General features: G+C 37.7%; 4 protein-coding genes across 8 annotated transcripts; 2 read left to right on the top strand and 2 right to left on the bottom strand.

The window, feature by feature from the left end:
- Positions 1-308: 308 nt before the first annotated feature.
- Positions 309-1,958, top strand: LOC108994833 (glucan endo-1,3-beta-glucosidase, basic vacuolar isoform-like). The gene is made up of 2 exons (XM_018970219.2): positions 309-509; positions 689-1,958. The coding sequence occupies exons 1-2, from the start codon at positions 419-421 to the stop codon at positions 1,714-1,716; spliced, it is 1,119 nt and encodes a 372-aa protein (XP_018825764.1). The 5' UTR covers positions 309-418; the 3' UTR covers positions 1,717-1,958.
- Positions 1,959-2,669: 711 nt separating this feature from the next.
- LOC108994789 (ubiquitin-conjugating enzyme E2 32-like) lies at positions 2,670-5,782 on the top strand. Its single transcript, XM_018970147.2, has 5 exons — positions 2,670-2,923; positions 3,537-3,668; positions 3,809-3,893; positions 4,904-5,067; positions 5,145-5,782. The coding sequence occupies exons 1-5, from the start codon at positions 2,813-2,815 to the stop codon at positions 5,562-5,564; spliced, it is 912 nt and encodes a 303-aa protein (XP_018825692.1). The 5' UTR covers positions 2,670-2,812; the 3' UTR covers positions 5,565-5,782.
- Positions 5,783-6,038: 256 nt separating this feature from the next.
- LOC108994788 lies at positions 6,039-15,268 on the bottom strand. Of its 5 annotated transcripts, none has more exons than XM_035683298.1 (8): positions 14,975-15,268; positions 13,634-14,026; positions 12,709-13,318; positions 12,430-12,530; positions 12,252-12,341; positions 12,008-12,135; positions 11,344-11,422; positions 6,039-6,384 (listed from the first exon to the last, which is right to left on the bottom strand). In XM_035683298.1, exons 2-7 carry the CDS (start codon positions 13,991-13,993, stop codon positions 11,359-11,361), a joined length of 1,353 nt encoding a protein of 450 aa, XP_035539191.1. In that variant the 5' UTR covers positions 13,994-14,026; positions 14,975-15,268; the 3' UTR covers positions 6,039-6,384; positions 11,344-11,358. The 5 variants fall into 5 exon arrangements, with proteins under 5 accessions (XP_035539191.1, XP_018825691.1, XP_018825689.1 ...); XM_018970144.2 differs by lacking the exon at positions 6,039-6,384 and adding an exon at positions 14,598-14,900 and having other exon boundaries at positions 11,001-11,863; positions 14,975-15,266; XM_018970146.2 differs by lacking the exon at positions 6,039-6,384 and having other exon boundaries at positions 10,998-11,422.
- Positions 15,269-18,060: 2,792 nt separating this feature from the next.
- Positions 18,061-19,433, bottom strand: LOC108994755 (pectinesterase inhibitor 10). Its single transcript, XM_018970076.2, has one exon. The coding sequence runs from the start codon at positions 19,261-19,263 to the stop codon at positions 18,310-18,312; it is 954 nt and encodes a 317-aa protein (XP_018825621.1). The 5' UTR covers positions 19,264-19,433; the 3' UTR covers positions 18,061-18,309.
- Positions 19,434-22,973: the final 3,540 nt, after the last annotated feature.

Here is a 22,973-nt window from a genome sequence, read left to right as displayed (position 1 = left end):
TTTATACGAATGTTTTGAAAAATTATAATATATGATAAGATAAGATGAAATAAAATATTTTGTATATCCAAACCGGACTTTTTTTTTTTTTTTCTTTCTTTCTCTTTTGGATAACATTTCTCCAATTCAAGATAGAGACATCAGCTTATCTACCCACAAAAAAAAAAGGGACTATGACCGAGAAACTTTGAAATTAGTAATTAATTGAGAGATAAGCTGCATGAATTGAATCAGTAAAGTACATAGGCTGCTATGAAACTGATCGTACGAGTAAACTGGAATATATATCATAATATAGTTGGAAAAAAATCAACTCTCTACGTCTATATAAAGATCAGTAGAAATGGATCAGGTGGTAACTCGAATATATCTATACAAGCTTTCGAGCTAATTGCTTTGTGCTAGCTTTTTCTTCTTTATGTCTGCGTTCTTCAAAACAAGCAAAAGATCCTTCATGGCTGCTATCGTGATTCTTCTGGGATTCTTACTGGCCAACCTTGGCACAACAGGTTAATTTCCATCCTCTCTCGATCTGATCGACTGCGTTTCTGATCTGCATGTGCATGTGCATATCTGTGCCTGCCTTGTTAGATACTTGATATTTCTTTCACAGAGCACGTAGCTCCGATATTTGCATGATTTTCTTGTCTAGTTCATGAATTTACCCGATTCCGAATCAATACTTCAGGTGCACAATCGGTTGGCGTTTGTTATGGAATGCTGGGCAACAATCTACCACCAGCCTCAGAAGTTATAGCTCTCTACAAATCGAACAACATCAAGCGAATGAGAATCTATGATCCGAATCAAGCAGCTCTGCAAGCCCTTAGAGGCTCCAACATTCAACTCATGCTGGGTGTTCCAAACTCAGACCTTCAGCGCCTTGCCACCGACCCTTCCAATGCACGTTCATGGGTACAGAATAATGTACTGAACTTCTGGCCCAGTGTCAGATTTCAATACATTGCAGTCGGAAATGAAGTGAGCCCTGTTAATGGAGGTACGTCTTGGTTAGCAAAGTTCGTTCTCCCTGCCATGCAGAACATATACAACGCAATCAGAGCCGCCGGACTTCAGGACAACATCAAGGTTTCAACCGCCATTGACATGACCTTGATTGGAAACTCCTACCCTCCATCGCAAGGGGCATTCCGGGGTGATGTCAGGTCGTATTTAGATCCCATCATCGGCTTCCTAGTATATGCAAAGGCACCTTTACTTGCCAACGTGTATACTTACTTCAGCTACGCCGGAAACCCACGAGACATCTCTCTTTCCTATGCTTTGTTCACTTCCCCGTCGGTGGTGGTCTGGGATGGTCAGAGAGGGTACCAAAACCTTTTTGATGCGATGTTGGATGCATTGTACTCGGCACTCGAGAGAGCTGGGGGGCCTTCGTTGGAGGTTGTCGTGTCGGAGAGTGGATGGCCATCGGCAGGTGGGTTTGCTACAACATTTGACAATGCACGCACGTATTGCTCGAACTTGATCCGACATGTCAAAGGGGGAACACCCAAGAGGCCTGGAAGAGCTATTGAGACTTACCTCTTTGCCATGTTTAATGAGAACCAGAAACAACCAGAGCTGGAGAAAAACTTTGGGCTTTTCTTCCCAAACAAACAGCCTAAATATAACCTCAATTTCGGTGGAGAAAGAATGATCTGGGATATCTCTGCAGAATATAATACAACAGTTTCCCTCAGGAGTGATACCTAAGATCATCGAAATTAGGCATATATATATATATATATATAGGAGTCCTCTTTTTCTGCGTGCCTTCATCATAAAGCTACTCTGTTTTCTATATCAATAACAGAATCACCAATCAATGCGTGATTTTTTTTGTGCGATGAATATAGACATCAAATAAACTGTAGTGGTGTTGTTGAAGTTTCAGATTATGAGATGCCATACAATCTTTTTGGTCTTTATAATATTTTTATGAGATGTTCTTGGAATGGCAATCTTTTTGGTCTTTATAATATTTTTATGCGATGTTCTTGGACCGACCGGACCGATAGCTAACAGTTTGGTCCCAGTCCGATCCGGCAAAACTAATAGACTGAAATTTTCGATCCCTGACCTCTCCCGAACCGGACTCATTACATTCCTAAATAAAACATTTCAACTCAAATCACCACTATTTACATATTATTTTATTATTATTTATAAAATTTTAATTTCATCTCATTCTCCAAGCATTCCTTTAATTTTTTCCATCCCAACATATTTAAAGATAAGACACATTTTTAGTATTGCATTAACCAATGTAATTAGAATAACAACATATATAACAAAAAAATATCATTACTTTGTTTAAAGATCTTAATATGATACTTTTTGTAAAGAAAGTTTATAAAAGGAAATGTGTGTTTTATATTTTTTTTCTTAAAATTTTTTTTATAATTTAATATATCATAATAAATAGCATTATTTTTTAAATTTTATTTTGGTGGTATCTCTATCCAAACTAATATGAATTCATCGATCGGATTGGAAATGCAAGGTCGGATCCTGTTAAATGGAGAAACGAACGGCCCAACTTCTAAGCAAACATTTTTATCTGGGCTGGGCTTTTCTTTGAAAAATGGTCCATAATCTCAAAGTTCGTTTGGTGATCCAATGAATGGCTGACACGTTTAAAATATCTGTCACCGACTCTGGATCTGAAACAGACCATTTAACACCGCGTTCTCTCTATCTTCTAGATAGTCAAGGACGCCCTCGATGTTTTTACACGTATAGGTGTCGCGTATATACGGTTTAATCAGACGGTGGCAGGTGGATCGGCGTCAGATCCGATCAAGATCGAATGGCGGAGGACAAGTACAACCTGAAGAACCCGGCGGTGAAGCGGATTCTGCAGGAGCTCAAGGAGATGCAATCTAATCCTTCTGATGATTTCATGAGCCTACCTCTCGAGGTTTTTCCCTTTTAACACTTTCCATGTTCTTTCGTTTAAGTTCTTTTATGTAGTTATTTACATTTGTGAATTCTGGGGTATTCAAATGGATTCAACTTAAATATGTACTTCATTGGATCTGTGCGGCAATTGGGAATGGGATTTTCTCTTTGTTTTTGGGGTTTATGCAATTAGCTGAAATTAGAGAATTGATGGCCTCGTATTAATCTAGTTGATTAAGTTTTTAACATAACCTTGTGATTTATTGGATCTGTGCTGTAATCATCGCGTATGGAACACCCCCCCCCCTCCTCTCTCTCTCTCTCTCTCTCTCTCTCTCTACATATATATATATATATATATATATTGTGTGTGTGTGTGGTAGGGTATGTGCGATAAGCTGAATATAGAGAACTAAATGGCCTTATTAATCATATGATTGATGTCGGATTAGTAGATTTTTCTCGTTTGATCTATTGTGGAGGTTTAGATATTTTGGTAGCTGTTGAATGGTTTTATTATCTTTAGCATGTTTCCCTTGTTTTTGTTATTACTGCAGTCTTCCCTTGATTATGTCTAGCTTGGGCTTGTTGTGTTATCATTATGAAAGCTTGCTCTCGATATTTGTTTTCAGGAGAATATATTTGAATGGCAATTTGCAATTATGGGACCCCGCGATACTGAATTTGAGGGTGGAATCTACCATGGACGGATCCAGTTACCTGCAGAATACCCGTTCAAGCCGCCTTCTTATATGTTGTTGACTGTAAGACTTTACTCTATCCTAAATACACTTCCATTTTAATAGCTTGTCATCTTTCTATTGTGGTCGGTGAGCTATCTTGCGTTGAACAGCTGTCCATTTAATGATGCACTTGCTAATAAGTTATGCTGCTGTTCTTTCAGCCAAATGGTCGTTTCGAAACCCAAACCAAGATTTGCTTGAGCATATCAAATCATCATCCTGAGCACTGGCAGCCATCTTGGAGTGGTAAATATTGTCCTTCTAAACATGCATCCCCCTTGTTAGCATTAAAATATGTCCAGAGATTTTGTTTCAGATTTGTGAACACATAGGTTGCTATAGTTGGCTTATGTTTATAAACATGAATGCAGCATGAACGTGCTAAGTTGCTATAGCAAATATCCTGTTTTAAATTTAAAATTTTTTGGCTTGCACCGACTACCATTTTTTCCAAAAATAAAAGTTATAAACCCCAAACTACCAAATCCTTCAATTTGCATCCCAACTATCATTTTTTGGGCATCAAGATCGTTGAAATATTAGATGTGCTACAATCTTGATGGTTAGGTCGTGATCGAGGGTATCTTTTGATAGTTTGATTGTAGAAATTGAAAGAAAAAAAAGGTACTCTGGGTTGTAGCATGTACTTTACTCTAAATTTTTCATGCAATAATTTGGGTTGGCATTACGACTTATAAAAGAAAAGGGTTGGCTGCACTATTCATTTGTATGGTTTTTCCATGCTTTCCCTACCCCATTGCCTGACCTGCGCTTAGTTTGAAGTTTGATTGCTTAACTCATGATGGCATCAATATCGATAAATTGGTTTATTATTATTATTATTATTGCTAGTGCATAAATGGTATATTGTGTCATTGCCTTTTTCTCAGTTTCATGGGAATTGATTGTATAGTACTTCATCTTGGTCTTCTTATTTCTACCTTTTAATGTTTTGCACAATTCTTTACATGTTCATAAGAGTAGACTGGGCTATGTGGTGGACATCATTTGGTATATTAGGCGAAGTTTGATCAATACATCTCTATCTGTTTGTTTCTTGATTTATATAGTGCAGTGCTTGATTGGGATTCCACTTGCAATATATCAATGTAAAAGCTACATAATCATTAGTTTTGCTACCCATCTTTGCTTTAAGGAGTAATGATAATCAAGGTTCATATGGATAAAGATGCAATCTTTAAATGCCCATCCTGACAATGGTTCTAACCTGGATAATGTACTGTTGCTGTTGGCAGTGCGGACGGCATTAGTTGCCCTCATCGCATTTATGCCCACCAACCCAAATGGTGCATTGGGCTCACTGGACTACAAGAAAGAAGAGAGGCGAGCTCTGGCCATAAAATCTCGTGAAGCAGCCCCAACCTTTGGGAATCCTGAACGTCAAAAGCTAATTGATGAGGTAGATATAGTAGTGTTTTCCCCCTTGCATGTTTCTTCATTATTTCCAAGTCTTGTTTTAATGAAAAATTGTCACAGATTCATGAATCCATGCTAAGGAAGGCACCTGCTGTTCCTCAACTCAGCTCTTTAGAAGCTCCTAAACGACACCATACAAACAGTGAGAGTGAAGCCCAGGCAAGTTCGCAAGATGGGGCTATGACCATCAGTGAGGAGCTCCAAAATCCACCAGTGGGTGATAGAATTGTTGAAGAAGTGCATGAGGCTCCTGTAAATGCTGATTCCAGCCTCCCTGAAGTTAGGGTATCAAGGGAGGTTTCAGCCAGGGTATCCAGTGATCAGCTGCCGCAAAAGCCTGAAATTAGGGTTCATAAACCGGCTGATGATCGCTTGTTTACATGGGCTGCTGTTGGACTTACTATTGCAATTGTAGTTCTTTTGCTGAAAAAGTTCATGAAATCTAGTGGACATGGTGCTCTATTCACCGATGGATCATAGATTCATGGATGGCTCAAGTTGGATTGACAACTCAAATTATGCAGTAAAGTATTTGAAATATATGTATATCCATTCAAGATTTTTGATTAATTTGGAAGAGATTGTAACATATATTAAGATCCTCCAGATATACCTAGTTATTGTAATAACATTCGAGTGCTACCCGTTTGCGTATGTAAGCAAGGTCGGAAGTATTTTCTTCGTACCCGTTTGCTGGCTAGGCACTTGTTAAAACATATACAGCCAAATCCGAGAAATATAGATCCACTGCTCTCTTCAATGACTGCTTATAATCTAATCAGTAAGGTCGACATGGATCCATTTCTCGGATCCAGTTGGAAAAGTCAAAAGCTCTAACGAGAGTACCTTGGCAAGTTGATATTAGAAATTTGTAACAAGCCTATTGTAAAAAGGCTAGAGAAAACTAGGGTTGCTCTCTTCGAGGGGAGCTCCTCCAGAAATAAGAGATAGAGAGAGAGGATAGAAGATGACAAAATAGTCTGAATATTCATTCGCCTCCATTGCATACAGGTACTGCCCAGCTTATAAGGATCAGCTGGCTAACGGTTTAGGAAACAAACAAAATAGCAAAACAATAAAGCAGCAGACCACTAAGGTCAAAATGTCGCAGGGCCAAACGGCTAAATTATGGAAATGGAAAACATGAAACAAATGGGCCATTAAAACAAATGGGCCTTCATTAAACATAAAACGCACTCCCAGCCCATTAACGAATTAAAGGCTGAAGCGCTGAAGCTCGGCCCGCTGAAGCTCGGCCCGTTTTATTGCCTTCTTGAAACTTCTTCTTCTTTCTCCCGAACTCAGACTTCTTCTTCTAAGTGTGTTCGATCAAGCCGTGTAACAAGCCTCCCTTCTTCAGAACACCTTGCCCGCAAGGTGTGGGAAATCCTCTCTCAACTTCGAATGTCTCTCCCATGTGGCTTCATTGCTGTCCTGGCTGTACCAGCGCACCAAAACTTCGGCCTTTGCTTGGTTACCCACCTTCACCATTCGGCGGGCTAATATCTCGACAGGCTCTGGTCGGAGGACTCCGTCGTGATCTACTGGAGGAAGATCGGGCATGGCTGTCGTTGAAGCTCCGATTTTTTTCTTGAGCAACGATACATGAAACGTGGGGTGAATCCGCGCTTGTGGTGGTAGATCTAATCGGTAAGCAACCTTACCCACCCTTTGGAGAATCTGAAACGGTCCAAAAAATTTCGGAGCCAGTTTGTGATCTCGACGTAGAGCTACCGTTGCTTGTTTGTATGGCTGGAGTCTAAGGTAAACCCATTCCCCTTCCGTGAATTCCCTCTCTTTTCTTCTCAGATCAGCGTATTTTTTCATTCGGTCTTGGGCTTTTTGCAGGTTGTGCTGGATGACCCGTGAGACCCGATCCCTGTTTTGGAGGTGTTCTTCTACTGTTGCGACCCGAGCCGTGCCAGGTACATATTCTAACCAACGGGGAGGGGGATATCCATATAGGGCCTCAAATGGGGTTAATTTAGTAGACCCATGTTGAGAAGAATTATACCACCACTCAGCAAGTGGTATCCACGTTACCCAGTCCCTTGGTCTGTCCCCTGAGAAACATCTCAAAAAATTTTCAAGGGTTTTATTTACAGCTTCTGTTTGACCATCCGTCTGAGGGTGGTAGGCTGTACTTAATGCCATTTGGACTCCTTGTAAACTGAATAGCTCATGCCAAAATTTACTTGTGAAGGTTCTGTCTCTGTCTGACACTATTGAGAGGGGTAAGCCATGTAATTTAAAAATATGTTTGATGAACAATTTAGCGAGGTCTTGGGCTGTGTATGGGTGCTTTAGGGGTGTTATGTGGCTGTATTTTGTGAGTCTATCAACTACTACCCACAAGCTGTTAAATCCCTGAGAATTAGGTAAACCCTCAACAAAGTCCATCGTGATGTGGGTCCAAGGTTGAGTGGGGATGGGAAGGGGTTGTAGTAACCCACTTGGAAGCGTATTAGAGGATTTAACTCTTTGACAGAGATCACATCCTCTAATAAACTGCTTAACCTCACTTTTTAAACCGGGCCAATAAAAATCTCTCCTCATTCTTTGAATGGTCTTATCAAAGCCCGAGTGTCCCCCCCATGGGCTGCTATGGCCCAATTCCAGCAAACGGGTCTTAAATTCCTTATGTTGGGGAATGTACAGCCTTTGTTTGTATAATAACAAATCTGACCTCATGGTATACTTGGGACCTAATTTATCTTCTTTGAAAAGAGAGATTAGAGCTTGTACCTTAGGGTCTTTTTCATAGGCAGCCTTTAGGTCCTCCAGCCATTCCACAGTGGGAAAGGAGATAAGCATTAATGTCTCCTCTTCATTCTGCTCCTTTCGGGACAGGGCATCAGCCACTTTATTTTCAGCACCCTTTTTGTATTCCACAATAAAATCATAACCCAATAATTTGGAAACCCATTTTTGTTGCATTGGGGTTCCTACTCTTTGGTCCAGAAGATGCTTGAGGCTTTGTTGGTCTGTCTTAACTTTGAAAGTTCCCCCAAGTAAATACGGTCTCCATTTTACCACTGCACTCACAAGTGCAAATAATTCCTTCTCGTAAGTGGATAAGTGTAGAGACTTCCCTTTTAGAGATTGGCTGAAATAAGCAATGGGTCTTCCTTGTTGCATGAGGACAGCCCCAATAGCTGTGCCCGAAGCATCACATTCAATGGTAAATGTTGCTGTAAAATCTGGTAAAGCTAGCACCGGGGGACAAGAAACAGCCTCCTTCAACTTGTGGAAAGCTATTTTAGCTTCTTCACTCCACTTGAATCCATCCTTTCTCAACATTCTGGTCAGTGGGCCAGCAATGTCTCCATAGCCTTTAATGAACCTCCTGTAGTATCCGGTCAGCCCCAAGAATCCCCGTAATGCCTTGATAGACTTGGGAAGAGGCCATTCTTGCATGGCTTGTAATTTTTCTAGATCAGCCTTCACCCCTTGTCCAGAAATTAAATGTCCCAAGTAAGCTATCTCCTTACACCCAAACCTGCATTTAGAAAGCTTAGCAAACAACTTGTGCTCTCTTAAAGTTTCGAGAGTCACCTGTAAATGCCTCAAATGGTCAGTTTCAGATTTACTGTAGATCAGTATATCATCAAAAAATACAAGTATAAACTTCCTCAAATGAGGTTTGAACACCTCGTTCATCAAGCTTTGGAAAGTAGAAGGGGCATTAGTTAGCCCGAAGGGCATCACTAAGAATTCATAATGACCCTCATGGGTCCTAAAGGCTGTTTTGTGTACATCAGAAGGTTTTACTCGAATTTGGTGGTACCCCGACCTTAGATCCAGCTTAGAAAAAATCATGGCACCATGTAACTCATCCATCAACTCCTCCACTATAGGGATAGGGAATTTATCCTTAATAGTGACTGCATTAAGGCCCCTATAGTCCACACATAACCTCCACGACCCATCCGCCTTCCTAACCAACAGCACCGGGGAAGAATAGGGGCTTTGGCTAGGCCTTATTGCTCCTGAATGTAATAATTCCTTGACTATCTTTTCAATCTCATCTTTTTGAAAATATGGGTAACGGTAGGGACGCATGGAAATGGGTTTGGTGTTGGGTATGAGATTTATAGAATGGTCATGGGTTCGGGTGGGGGGTAGGCTTTTTGGTTCCTCAAACACTTCAGGATATTCCCTGAGTTTACTCTTTATAGTTGCTGGAATTTGCTCTTCAACCAAGTTGATTTCATTTTCCATGACATGCAAAATTATGCCCCTTTTTTCCAGCTTATTAAATGTGTTTAGAGATCCTTCCTCAATCAATTTCTTTGCTGTCAGCCCTTGTAACTGCACTCTTTTATTTTTAACCGAAAATTCCATGGTTAACTTTTGGAAGTCCCACAAAACAGTACCCAACTCTTGCAGCCAATGGATGCCTAGCACCATATCACAACCTGCTAGGACTAAAACATGCACCTCAATTGTAAAGTTGGCACCCTGAATATTAACACTCACCCCCTTGCACTTTCCCTCACTAGGTAGGATTTCCCCACTTGCCACCTTCACCTTAACTCTTTCTTCCAGATTAATGGGTAGTTTGACTCGGTTTAACACAGCTGGATCCAAAAAATTATGGGTTGATCCAGTGTCTATTAGTATTGTCACCCACTGAGGTCCAATCTTCCCCATCACTCTCATGGTTTTTGGATTTTGGGATCCTGTTAAGGCATGGAGAGATATTTCTGGGTTTATGGTTAAGTCTGTTTCTGTTTTTAAACTGTCTAGGCTCTCTCTCTCACCCACGGTTTCCTCCATATCCCTTTGCTTTTCAGATTCAAACAACACCTCTTCTAACAGATACAACTTTGGATTTTGGCATTTATGTCCTACTGTCCACTTAGAGTCACAGTAGTAGCATAATCCCTTTTCTCTCCTTTCTTTCATTTGGCTTTGGTTTATTTTTTGGATCTGCAGGTTTGGTTTGGGAAATGTTTTAGGATGTTCATTGTTAGGTAGGTTGGGTCTTTTGAGTATTCCTGGGTCAGGTGAATACATAAAACCAGATCTGTTTGGTTTCTTGGAGAGGTTCACTTTTTCTTCTTGTATTTTTGCTAGACTGTAAGCTGTGGTCAGATTTGGTGGGTTGAACATTCTCACAGATAGTCTAATCTCATCTTTTAGTCCACTGAGAAAACAACTTAGCTTATATGGTTCTGATAAGCCTCTCAGCCTATTAGATAAATATTCAAATTTATCTTTATATTCCTCCACTGTATTGCTTTGTTTTAACCGAGTCAAAGATTCCATTGGGTCATCATACCCATTTGGACCAAATCTGGCCAGCAATGCCTTAGTCATAGGCTCCCATTCAAGTTCTGGTCCTGAATCTTCCCAATCTTGAAACCAAGTTAAAGCTTTACCACTCATGTGAAATGAGGCTAACTTAACTTTTTGATGTGGCAGGGTATTATGAAAAACAAAGAATTGTTGTACCTTGTAGATCCATCCATTTGGATCATCTCCATGAAAAGTTGGGAAGTCAAGCCTTACAGTCCTTGTCTGCACGTCACCCGCAGGCCTCCTGTCCCCATCTTCCTCGTGCTCATGCATTGCTGATGTGGACTCTCCATAGCTGTGATTGCGACCCTTCTTCTGCAGCTCACTCGATATTATTGTCATTTGTTGTAGCATTGTCTCCATCTGTCTTTTTATTGACAGCATTTCGGTTTCCAGATTATTATATTGGCCATCAGTATTTTTTTTGAGGTTGTTCAGACCTTCTTGTAATTCCTTGAGCCTTTTGTTTTCTGGCATTACTGTAAAGGGAAATGTAGACTTTCACAGAAGGTGTCTCTGGTACCACTTTGTAACAAGCCTATTGTAAAAAGGCTAGAGAAAACTAGGGTTGCTCTCTTCGAGGGGAGCTCCTCCAGAAATAAGAGATAGAGAGAGAGGATAGAAGATGACAAAATAGTCTGAATATTCATTCGCCTCCATTGCATACAGGTACTGCCCAGCTTATAAGGATCAGCTGGCTAACGGTTTAGGAAACAAACAAAATAGCAAAACAATAAAGCAGCAGACCACTAAGGTCAAAATGTCGCAGGGCCAAACGGCTAAATTATGGAAATGGAAAACATGAAACAAATGGGCCATTAAAACAAATGGGCCTTCATTAAACATAAAACGCACTCCCAGCCCATTAACGAATTAAAGGCTGAAGCGCTGAAGCTCGGCCCGCTGAAGCTCGGCCCGTTTTATTGCCTTCTTGAAACTTCTTCTTCTTTCTCCCGAACTCAGACTTCTTCTTCTAAGTGTGTTCGATCAAGCCGTGTAACAAAATTGCAGCCACCCTCGATTTCACATAAATCACCCTTACAAAAAGAAGAAACCCGATTCTCTCGATGAAGGAAAGTGTTAGGTGATTACAAAAAGTAAGAAAAGAAACGAACACTTCATTGAAATAATTGCATCCAAAATCTTAACTGCTAGTTTTCATTTGTATTGATATCCTTCACCTTCCCCTAAAATTTAGTTCTCAAGAAAGGGTTTTGACCGGGATGTAAGGCTGGTCCATGTGACAATATTCAGCCCTACCTGCCTAATCCCAACCTTCACCAGACAAACAACAATGTACAGAAATTATGTGGGAAGAACGGATGGCATAGCATCAGCAGGCAATTAGAGGATGCATCTTTTGGTGTATTGCCCTGTAACAATGGAGGCTGCAGAGGGGAAGCTTGGACTTAGAATCCCGATACTTGTATGAATTCGTGCAATTTGGACCCGCACATTTTTCTCGAGGGGGAGGATAACTGAAATTTAAATAATAAACACCGCAAAATAATCTACGTGACATAGGTCAAGTGCAATAAGGAAAACATGACCATATACATTTGAAGAAAGAAAAGAGGGAGAAAATAAAAAATAATAATACTAACAATACAGCAAACTCGTACCTGCGTGGTACAGGAGCAAATATAGTTGGTAGACCGATATCTTCCGAAAATGTAACAATTGTCCCAGTAGGACCAATGACCCATCTGACAGTGTTTGATGCAAGTGTGATGGTGTTCGTAGCCTTTCCCTGCATGACATAAGATTGATACTTGAATTGAAATGTTAAGTAAAAACAAATTACATGGAGGGGAGAAGAAAAAGGAAAGGAAGAGCATGCAGGATGTTCCTCAATTCTTCACCTACCTGTGCTAATTGGCATTGCCGCTGCTTCATCTTCTCTTCCCTCTTCTTTCTTCCAGAATCTTGACCAAGTATTTTTCTGATTGCCTCGGCCTAAAACACAAAGAAAGTGAGGTTGTTTCTGCCATTTATTGCCAAGAGACAAAAAAAAAGCATGATATGATGGGAGCATGGGGCAAACCTCAGCTTCCCTAGCAGCTTTCTCTGATTGCATTTTCCGTCTCTGTGCAGCCTCAGCTCTTCTACATTGCTGTTCTACCTCAGAAAGTTTATCCTTTTTTCCTGTCATCAACCAACCAATGATGGAATTATACAAGTAAAAAAAGTGGTTCAATGGAAGACTTTAGATAAAACCTTATTGATGTGATCATTAAAAACTCAGTTCATTAATGATACTACATAGAAACACGTACACAGGAATGAAGAAGTATAACAATAGCAAAAAAACTAGAGTGCTCACTTCTAGATGGAGCACCATTTGAGAGGTCGGTATGACATACACCAGATCCAGATAAAACATCCTCTCCAGATTGAAGTGCCCGATTTCGTGTAATGGGAGTTGATACATTTCTTCCTTCGAAAAGTAAATCAGGAGATCCCCTTTTCAACTTCTTTCCTGGACATTCAAGTTCAACATCCGAGGTTGCTCTTTTTTCTTCTTCCTTATATTCATTATCCTCATATGATTTATCTGATCTTAACTGCTTTCTACCATCCATTCCTGATCCTGGTGATCCATAGTACTCCACATCATCACCATACATGGCATCGGCCATTTGAGTACACTTCTCATCTTCGTAATCTTCAGAAATATGAGAAGCATTCAGTCTCCCAAGATATCGGAGTTCCTCATCTTCATCATCATTATCCTCAATTGCTAGATCCAAGACGCGTCTTTTAGGAACCCGCTTGCTCTTACGAACCGGCTCATAAATAGCAGAAGGACTTCCCTCAGAGGTCATCCCCCTCGAAGAAAATTCCTTTCTGTCATTACGACAACTTTGTGAAAAACCCTTCCATTTGAATTTAAGGCCATTGCCCTTGCCAACATGATTGCCATATATATTATCCTGCATCAACCATAATAATAAGAAGCTATTATGCCTAATGTAAGAAGCTATCACGTAATATTATCCCCTAAAGAGAATAAGCATCACAATAGTATAAGAATTAAATATTCCATAATGCAGGACAAAAAAGTCCAGCACAATGGAGGGAAGAGATCATATAGGAAGGGGTGTTTTCAAAAGCCAGCTATATTTGAATATATAAATCACATTAACAAATCGATATAATACCCATTGGAATAGAACTATAGGGCATGATAAATTGTCCCTTATAGGCAATGACAATTGCAATGATTGACAGAGATCAACAAAATATACCTGAAGTAGATGCTTGTCATGATGCTTGGGGCCATCAAAATACTGAGAAAAATTTGTGGCCAGGGAATCACCTCTGAAGTCGCTGCCATACTTGGTGTGAATTGTGTGAGTAACACCGCCAACCTTAAGCTTAAGTTTTTTTAGCTTGTTCCCGGTCCCTAATCCATCGGAAACAACTATCATATTGCTAGAATTCTTGTTTTCATTGTATCTTCCACCGCAGAAAGGTTGTGCGGATGATGGAAAGAAATTAAGTCTCTGTAGTAATGCCTGAGAATCAGGGTGGGGTCTGCGACTACTCCTCTTCTTTCTCATAGTAGAGCCAACATCAGCATTGTCAAACCCACGAAAGCTTTCCATTAACTACACCGTTATGCCGGTTTGCCACAGCAGCTAAAAATTTAGAAAATGAGGGGAGGAAGATCAGCAGAACTCGAAAACAACACAGCAGGAGATCTTACGGTGCTATGCCTAATAGGAATGGAAAAAACTAAACTATGATCAGTTCCAGACTGAGAACTAAGCTGATACTAATCCTTACGCGATATGGAAACAAACCAGAAACTACCACAAATACTCAATCAAGCATTCACAAGTAGGATAAAACAGCAGTAGTACTAATTACACGCCCCATTGTTTGTGAGAATCAATTTTATTTAACATGTTATTTCGGGCCCCTTACTAATGATTAATTAAATTACACGATCACTTGAGTGCATGTCTCAGTTTTCACATAGAACAGCGAGAAGAAGTAAACATAAAATATTAAAAAGCATTCGACTAAATCAAATGAACTAACAACAAATGGACTGGAGAAACGCATATAAATCTAAAGACAAAAAGCGAAAATTAAAAAAAACAAATAACGGTAAGTTAAGAGATAATCATCAATGAAAGGTGGTTACAATGTAGAACTCCTCAAAACCAATGAATAGAATGAGCAGAAATCTTTGGGAGAACAAACCGTTTTGAAGCTAGATTATTTCTGCGGAGCCTCAAAAACAATTAGATGTCCAATTTTTAATCCTCGACCACTTGGACAGAAGTTAGCAAAGTACATTAAGCGTTCACAACTTGTTTCCTTCGTTTTCTTTTCCTCTGTTTTCTCAAAGCAACCAATCCGAGAATCAATGTTGCATTTATGTCAGTAAACTCTACTTTTGAATATCAATAATCATTTTTTTTCCTTCTCTTATTGTTATTTTCCCGATCTTCATTGTTCCAAGAAAATAACGTTTGCCGTAAAAATTTTCCGGAAAATATTTCCCTGGAAAAGAACAATGCTTAAAAGATAGCATTTCTCATATAAAACAGAAAATAAAAAGAAAGGAAAGTGCTTACGTTAAGAGACGGAAACCTCAGGGAACCATGAGAAGCGAGTACTAACCCTAGGTGGCCAGGAAAAGAGTCTCCAGAAGTGAAGAAGAGGAGGAGGGAGTAGAAGGCAGCGTTGGAGAACGAAAGAGGATTCCAGAAACTCTTGGCTTTATTCAAGTCTAGTGTAAGAGCAAGTCGTTAAGAGAGAGTGAGAGTGGATTTTGCCATTAGAGACTGCTCTCGGTATTTGCTTGAATGTTGGCCGGGACTCTTTTTATCTGCTCCATCCATTTTTCTCCGTCTCTCGAGTTGCACTAATGTACGAGCTTTCTTACAAGGGATTTGGTGAATCGCGTACGATATAATTTTTTTTATTAAAAGAAAAATAAAATAAAAAAGTTTTGAAAGAAAAAAAAGTCGTCTGTTTTATAAAAATTATTTATGTCTTTAATTTATACCGTTCTATTAAATAAATACCTTATAAATTTGTACTGTTTTATAAAAATTATTTATGTCTTTAATTTATACCGATCTATTAAATAAATACCTTATAAATTTGTACAATTTGATACGCAGACTCTTTTACAAGAAGACTTTTTCATATTTTATTTTTCCCCTCTCTTTCTGTAGTTTTTTTTTTTTTGTAATATTTTTCAAAATAGGAGTTAAAATTTATAATTTGCTATGCTCATAAGTATTTTTATATAATTTATAATATATATTTAAAAATTAAATTATTTTATTCTCAAATTAATGAACAAATGTTTTAAATTATAATATTTGATTTATAATATTTAAATTTTAAAATTTTTTTTATAAATTAAATTATATCAAATAAATATTTTACTAGGTGTATTCTCAGCGTATCGACTTGAAATATAATTTTTTTAATTTTGACGCCAAGACGTTTATCATCCTGCATTTACAGTACCACATCATTCAAATGGTATTTTTTTTATTGCTATTTTCTAATTATTTGATGGCAAATGATGGGAAGATGAAAAAAAAATAGTATTTACACTTCGAGTAATTTTAGGTATAAATTTCAAATAGATAAATCTTATATAAATACTTTATATATAAAAAAAAATGGTCCCACTATCAGGATTTGTCGTATACTGTCGTTGCAACCCGTTCATCCTACCACCAGCATCTCCGACCTTTGGTCTACCGACACAAAAATATATGAGCGATACTACTCTGCTGTCTGAGTAGCACCACTCCAAGTAACCGTTAAGTTAAATTGATTTTTCATTTTTTTAAATTTTTATTCATATATTTTTATCATTTTAAAACATTTTTAAAAAATAAAAAATATATATATCAATACACCAATAGTCATTTCCTTCACTATTACATAAAGAAAAAAAATTAAAAAAATTTAAAATCCATGAGGTGTCAAAATGAGGAGGCAAGTTGAGTGTGCAAAATAGCATTTTTTAAAATATATTGATTCTGCCACTTTTCCGCATGGATGAATTTTTGGGTCTATTGCACCTACAGAGTATGAGATATCTTCCTCTGGTTCGCAAGGGATCACGAAGGATACACCATGTCCAGGTCCTTCTATAAATAACCCATGAGAGGTAACCAACATCATCATCTTTATTTTATATACCATTACTCTCATATTGTTATTGACGTAAGCATCAGAGTTTATCCAGGGCGACCAGCGTTACCTCTTCAGTGTTGCAGGTTATCCGTATGGTTGGTAGTGTGAAACACGTCCTTTACAACCACAAACTATCAAATCATCTCATCTCATCTAATCATTATAATTTTTTCAAACTCTCACACAAAATACAATAAATAATTCAACTTTTTCAAATTTCAAAATAAAAATTATATTAAAAATTTATATTTTAACAATATTTTATTCAATTTTTAACTTTCTTCTTATCTCATCCGCGTAACCCAACGTGCCCTTGATATGTCTTAACAAAAGGTGCAAAACGTTGGATTTTTATATATAATATAATAGTTTTGATAATTTGGAGTGCAAACTATAAAAAATCTTAATTCTCTATAGACACATCAAGTGTATTTATGCTTATAAAAAGATTCGAGCTAATGGCCGGCTCTGGTCGATGGTTTCAATTGGACAAGCCCAATGACTAGTCATCGGATCTTCTTTATATAGACACATTAAGTATAGCCTACAATATTAATTGATATTATTACATAGAAAAATTATAAATATGCATCACTTTTCACAATACTTTACACAATAATATTTTAAAAGAAAAAGTATTTTTATAAAATATCTTATAAAACTAACATCATTTTATAAAATATACTTACTTTACGACATATATTATGAAATATATGACGTAGATATCATTATTCTATTATATATACAAGCAATAAATACTAGCCGGAAGACTCACTTGATATGTCTTATATCTAATATATCTCTCTCATACTTAAAAGTCCCTCAAATATTGACAAGAACTTGAAATGATCGTTTTTTCAAATTAATTGACCAAGGTTCTCTCAATTTTTATGCTATAGAGCACACTTTTAGGTTTGGATTAATTTCACAAACTTTTTATTTTATCTCGATATCCAAACATAATTTAAATATAAACAATTTTCAATTTTAAATTTTTAACCTTCAATTTTTTTATTTAATTATTACTTAATCATTATAATTTTTCTAAACTTTCAAACAAAACATAATAAACAATTCAACTTTTTTAAATTTCAAAACAATAATAATATTAAAAAATAATATTTTATTTAATTTTCATCTCAACTAACTATCTAAACCTCATATTAATCTTGTTTGGTTATACAAATAAGATGAGATGAGAAATCTGTAACTAGTAATGAGATAATTTATAAATAGTAATGAAATGATTTTAATTAAGATTTTTATAGAATTTTGAGAAATGAAATAAAAAAAACTGAATAAAAAAATTATAAAGTTAAAAGAGTGTTAGAATATAATTTTTGTTTTGATATTTAAAAAAATTGAATTATTTTTTATATTTTTTTAAAAAATTATAATAATTTAAATAAGATGAAATGAATTGAAAACATCTCTAAATCCAAATAGGACAAGCCGACAAGGTTTCACTTTGACTACGTTCCACTTGAAGCCAGAAGGATTTTTTTCCAATTAATAATGCAATATTATATTATATATCTTGGATACAAGTAGGTAATGGCGTAAGAACTGCATGCACGCTCAATGTTGTAATAAAACAATGATGATACAAAAGATATACGTACGACCTCTCATTCAAACCAAACCTCACGTACGCATCCTCAATCCCCGCAACCAAACTTAATTTCCCGACAGTCATAATTGAGAGACGCGCGTACATGACAATTATAGGTAAGGAAGTAGATGATGATCACTTGATTAAAGAAGCAATGGCAAGGCAATTGCTAGCCAACTTGGTGCCCTTATCATCGACCTCAGATAATGGAGATCTCTCTCCAGCGAACCCATCCTCGCATGTCCCATAGTCTGTCAAAACCGCGCTAAGCATGGCATTGAATGTGCCAGTGTCACGAGTTGAGAGGGCATCCACTGCACTCTCAATGTTATCTAAAACATCGTTGTACATATCCATGCAGTCGCTGACAGAAGCAGAAATGCTCGGTTCCGTTTTAAGGGCTTTCGAAGCGATGTTTAGTGCTATCTTTGCATGAAGGGAGCAAGCCTTCACTGCAACTTCAAGCACAGAAATGACATCGACTTTGCCGGTCAGAAATGGGGCTGTAGAGGCGAGGCAAACAAGAGGGTAATCTGTGGCTTCACATATCTTTTTGATGGCCGGATTCAGAGGAAAGTTGAACGGGGGTTCGCCTATTAATGGAGCTGGGGCTATTGAAGGTTGAGATGACTTCGGAGCTGCAGGAATATCGGGAGTTGGGGCTGGGTTGGGGCTTATAATTGGTGTTGGAGTTGGTTTTGACAGCAGATAAGAAAACGGGCGCGGCCATGGGGAGTGCGATGGTGTTGGTGCAGATTCGTAAGAAAGATATGAGGCGGGAGATGGAGCCGAGATATGACTAACCGGAGGATATGCATCTGGACTAGTACTCGGCTGCGGAGAAGATGATGGCGCAGACTGATCAGGGGAATGGTCGGAGAAAGAAGATGGGTTGGCCGCAATATGGCTAACCGGGGGATCATATGCTTTGGGAGTACTAATCGACAGCGGAGAAGAGAAGCTGCCGTGCGTATTGTTTCGAGGCACGCAAATGGCTTGTGCAGAGTGGAAGAAGATGGGATAGAAGAATGAGATCAGGATGATCATGAGCAGTGCTGGTATTGCCTTAATATTTTTGTGAGACTCCATTAATGTTTTGTTTGGAAGAAATTAGAAAGGAAGAAAATGGACAAATGGGAAGGTAAAAAGAGCCTTAAAAAAATGGAGAGTGGCATTACTGGCTGGTTCGTTAGTTACAATATCCCCAGGACAATAGGATGGCAAAACAAAAGACTGGGCGTCGGCATGGTTTCACGGAGTTTGGGTGTTCTTCTTGGCCATCTACAGATAAATGCCTACACGGTACAGCTACCTATAAATAAACGGTCATGGGTGGTCACGATGGCTTTGTAAATTTTACCACCACTCGGAATAATTGAATTGGTGGCTGGTATATATATATATATATATATATAGTATACATCATTTTTTGTGAACTTAATTAATTGCTCTATTAGTCAGTCTTTCTTAAGTCAATTGACTAATTAAGAAGATTTATAATAGAAATAACAGGAAATGAATATTAATGCAATAACAGGAAATGGAGATCAACCACCGCTAGCAAGTGTCAGTGGTTGATTTGTTTGGAGGCGTAAGATGCGACATCTCATCTTATTATTATAATTTTTTTTTAATTTTTATATAAAATATAATAAATAATTCAACTTTTTTAAATCTTAAAATAATATTTCTTTTAAAATTTTTGTTTGTACATATTTTTTCCATTAATGCGAAACGCTTCGGAACAACCCAATTGATAATAGGAGAAAAACAGCCCGCCAATAACAGTTAGACATGCAGGAAAGTTGGAAAAATACACACTACACAAACTCACACATGATTAAAACCCATAACAAACAAATGAAAAAAGAAAAGCCCCTTTCACCTTCTTTGCTCGGGGAAAATGGCTCTTGTCCAAGACCTCCATCTGCAGTCGGTAGCCAATCTTTGCCAAGCACCAAACTTAGACTACGCCTAGCACCAGTCCGTTGGCTTTCCTTTTGAATTCCTTTTCTCTTGAGCTTCTTTTAAAAATTGTCGTAAGTGTATTTTATGCCCAAGATCGTCTACTGCTTGTTTGAGTGCAAGTCTCAACCTGGCATTTTCACTTTAACTGCATCCCTCTATCTCAGCATATCATTTTATCAAGCAGGTGAGGAAAACTAAAAATGTATAGAATTTAACCACAAAATCTTCAGTGAAGGGAATGAATTGGGCTTTTAAAAAATCGGGTTTCAACTTCCTCAGATTTCTAAGAAATTGAAGTATGAGCAAAGTATCAAAACTCCATTAACAAATTTAACTGCTGTGCACTCAAATAAGTGCATATTTTAATTCAATTACAAGGGCAAGCTGATTAAGCAGTCTTGATCCAAATACAAAACCACAAAACATGTAGTTGGCTGTGAAAAATCCAGGCATTCTTTCCCATTCTAATTGCAAAGAATCTTCTTCTGAGAGCACCAAACAGCATAAAACCATATTTTCCGGTGATTTCACTACTTACCCTTCCCTCTTCTGCCATTTCTATTAAAATTTTTCTCCTTACCAGACTTGCTAGATTTGTTCTTCATGAAGAAGAGAGACACTGAGAAAGAGACAGGGATAGCTAGATAGAAAGTGAGAGAGAGAGAGAGAGGGAGGGAGATCGAGTGTTTTGGGTCTAAGAGGAGATCACACTTTCACTGAAAAAGAGGGATATGCACTGTTGTCGTATTGAATCTATTTCAAAACTGGACAATTCAGGATTCTTTAGTGGAAGACAGGAGAGGTTTGATCATTGTTCATTGGAATAAAAATCGGCATAAAAAAAATCTCTCTCTAGAAAAATCCTCTCCCTTCTCTCTAAAGTCTTAGTTTCTAAAACTCCAGATTCATTGAAAGGGGGTGGGAGCTCCGGCTCCTCCCCCTTCCTTTTCTTTTTTGTCTATTTTATTTATGTGTAGTGTTTTTGTTTTGTTTTTATATTTTTTAGGCCAAATAAAAGAGGATCGCCGTTCGAGTCTTTCCAACCATCACATTTCTACACGCGCTCCGCCGGCATGACGCCCAGCCGCCGATCTTCAAGACCTCAAAATTCGGCGTCCATCGGAGTGAAGCATAGCCCGCACGCGCGGGACGGAGTTCTGGATATCGTTGGCGCGTGGCCTTCCCGCGCCACCGATGAGCCCTCTCCCGACGCCACGCTCGATTTCTGTGGAACCTTTGACTCCGGGACTTTCAAGTCTAACCGTCGGCTTTCCTCCCAGAGTGAACAGTTTCTGCACGAGCCAATGCCGACCCATTGTGCATTGTTCATCCGTTTTTATTTTTTATGTTTCTTTTTTGTTTCCGTTTCATTGTTTTGTAGTTGTTTTGTTTATGTTTTTTGTTGGCTCGAGTGAGGTTTGGGCTTTTGGATCGTACGTAATCCGGGGCAATGAGTCTTTCGAGAGTGGTGGGCGATGCTACGGCAGGTGGTTGTACGGCCGAGCTGTTGTGGTCCGTACGTGAGCTGGGTGCTCGTTCTATCGGGGCTTGAGATGACGATACTTGCGGTAGGCATGACGTCTGAGATCTCACCAGTGCTTATGGTCTTATAGTTGTTAATGTGTTTATTTGTAGTTGTTTATTAGTTTAGTTTTTAATAAAATATGAATAGGCTATTGGATTTGATATCTATAGCAGTGTTCTGTACTCCTCTTCTTTGGGAGGATAGAGAGGGCCTTTAAGTTCTGTTTTATAGAGTGCTTTCTCTATTACGAGAGAGTTTGGTTAGAATTTAAGACAATGTCTGCTATAAAAGAATTTGTGTGTGAGAAAGCCCCAGAGTTGATGCGTAAGTTGGTTTATAGACTGAATTTTTTATGTATTAGATTTTTTATATTGATAAATCATATTTGTAACTTTAGTTCATTAACGAAATGAGTATGTTTTATTCAAAAAAAAAAAAAAAAAAGAAGTGAAAGACAGGGGACATGAGAAATTTAAGAGTTTTGTATTTTTTGATCAGACGTTGACAAGCACAAGAGAGGTAAATTAAACGATATATGTGGAGGGCCGTCATTAGAGGGTTGCTTTTTGAGGTTAGACAGCCCGACCGGCAAGAAAGTATAATTCTCTTTTTCATTTCATTGTGATTTTTAATGTTTTTTTTTATGCTAATGTAGCTAGTTGACAGACTGTGTACGTAGTTTTTTATTTTTAAAAATTAACACTTTTTTACATTATATGTGTCATTCCGTAATTGAACATAATGCATGTCACATGCGTCACGTCAACATTTCCCCTGCTAAATTAATAAAAATAGAGTTATAACGAATGGAATTTTTTTGAAATAGACACCTAATTTTAAGGACGAGTTTTGCCACACGTTTGAGATGAAATGAAGTAAAATAATTTATTAAAAATTAAATAAAATATTATTATAATATTATTTTTATTATAAAATATGAAAAAATTAAATTATTTATTATAAAAATTTAAAATAATTATAATAATTATATGAGATAAAATAAAATGTGATACTTTAATTTTGTGGAACCAAATCAATCCTATAAATTTTAAATCACAAGTAACAATCTAAAAGTTGAGATTTGGATTTAGAGATGAGTTGAGATGGTTTGTGAATAGTAAAATAAAAATTAAATTATTTATTATATTTTGTGTAGAAATTTAAAAAACTTAAATTGTTTATTATATTTTATATGAAAATTTGAAAAAATTATAATAATGAGATTATATGAGTTGAAATAAATTTTGAATGCAAACAAGAAAGGTCAAAAACCTAAACAGTAATTTTCCCGAATAGCATAGAGGAC

This window comes from Juglans regia, chromosome 12, assembly GCF_001411555.2.
Source record: "Juglans regia cultivar Chandler chromosome 12, Walnut 2.0, whole genome shotgun sequence".
NCBI lineage: Eukaryota > Viridiplantae > Streptophyta > Magnoliopsida > Fagales > Juglandaceae > Juglans > Juglans regia.
This window is presented reverse-complemented; position numbering and strand designations above follow the sequence as displayed.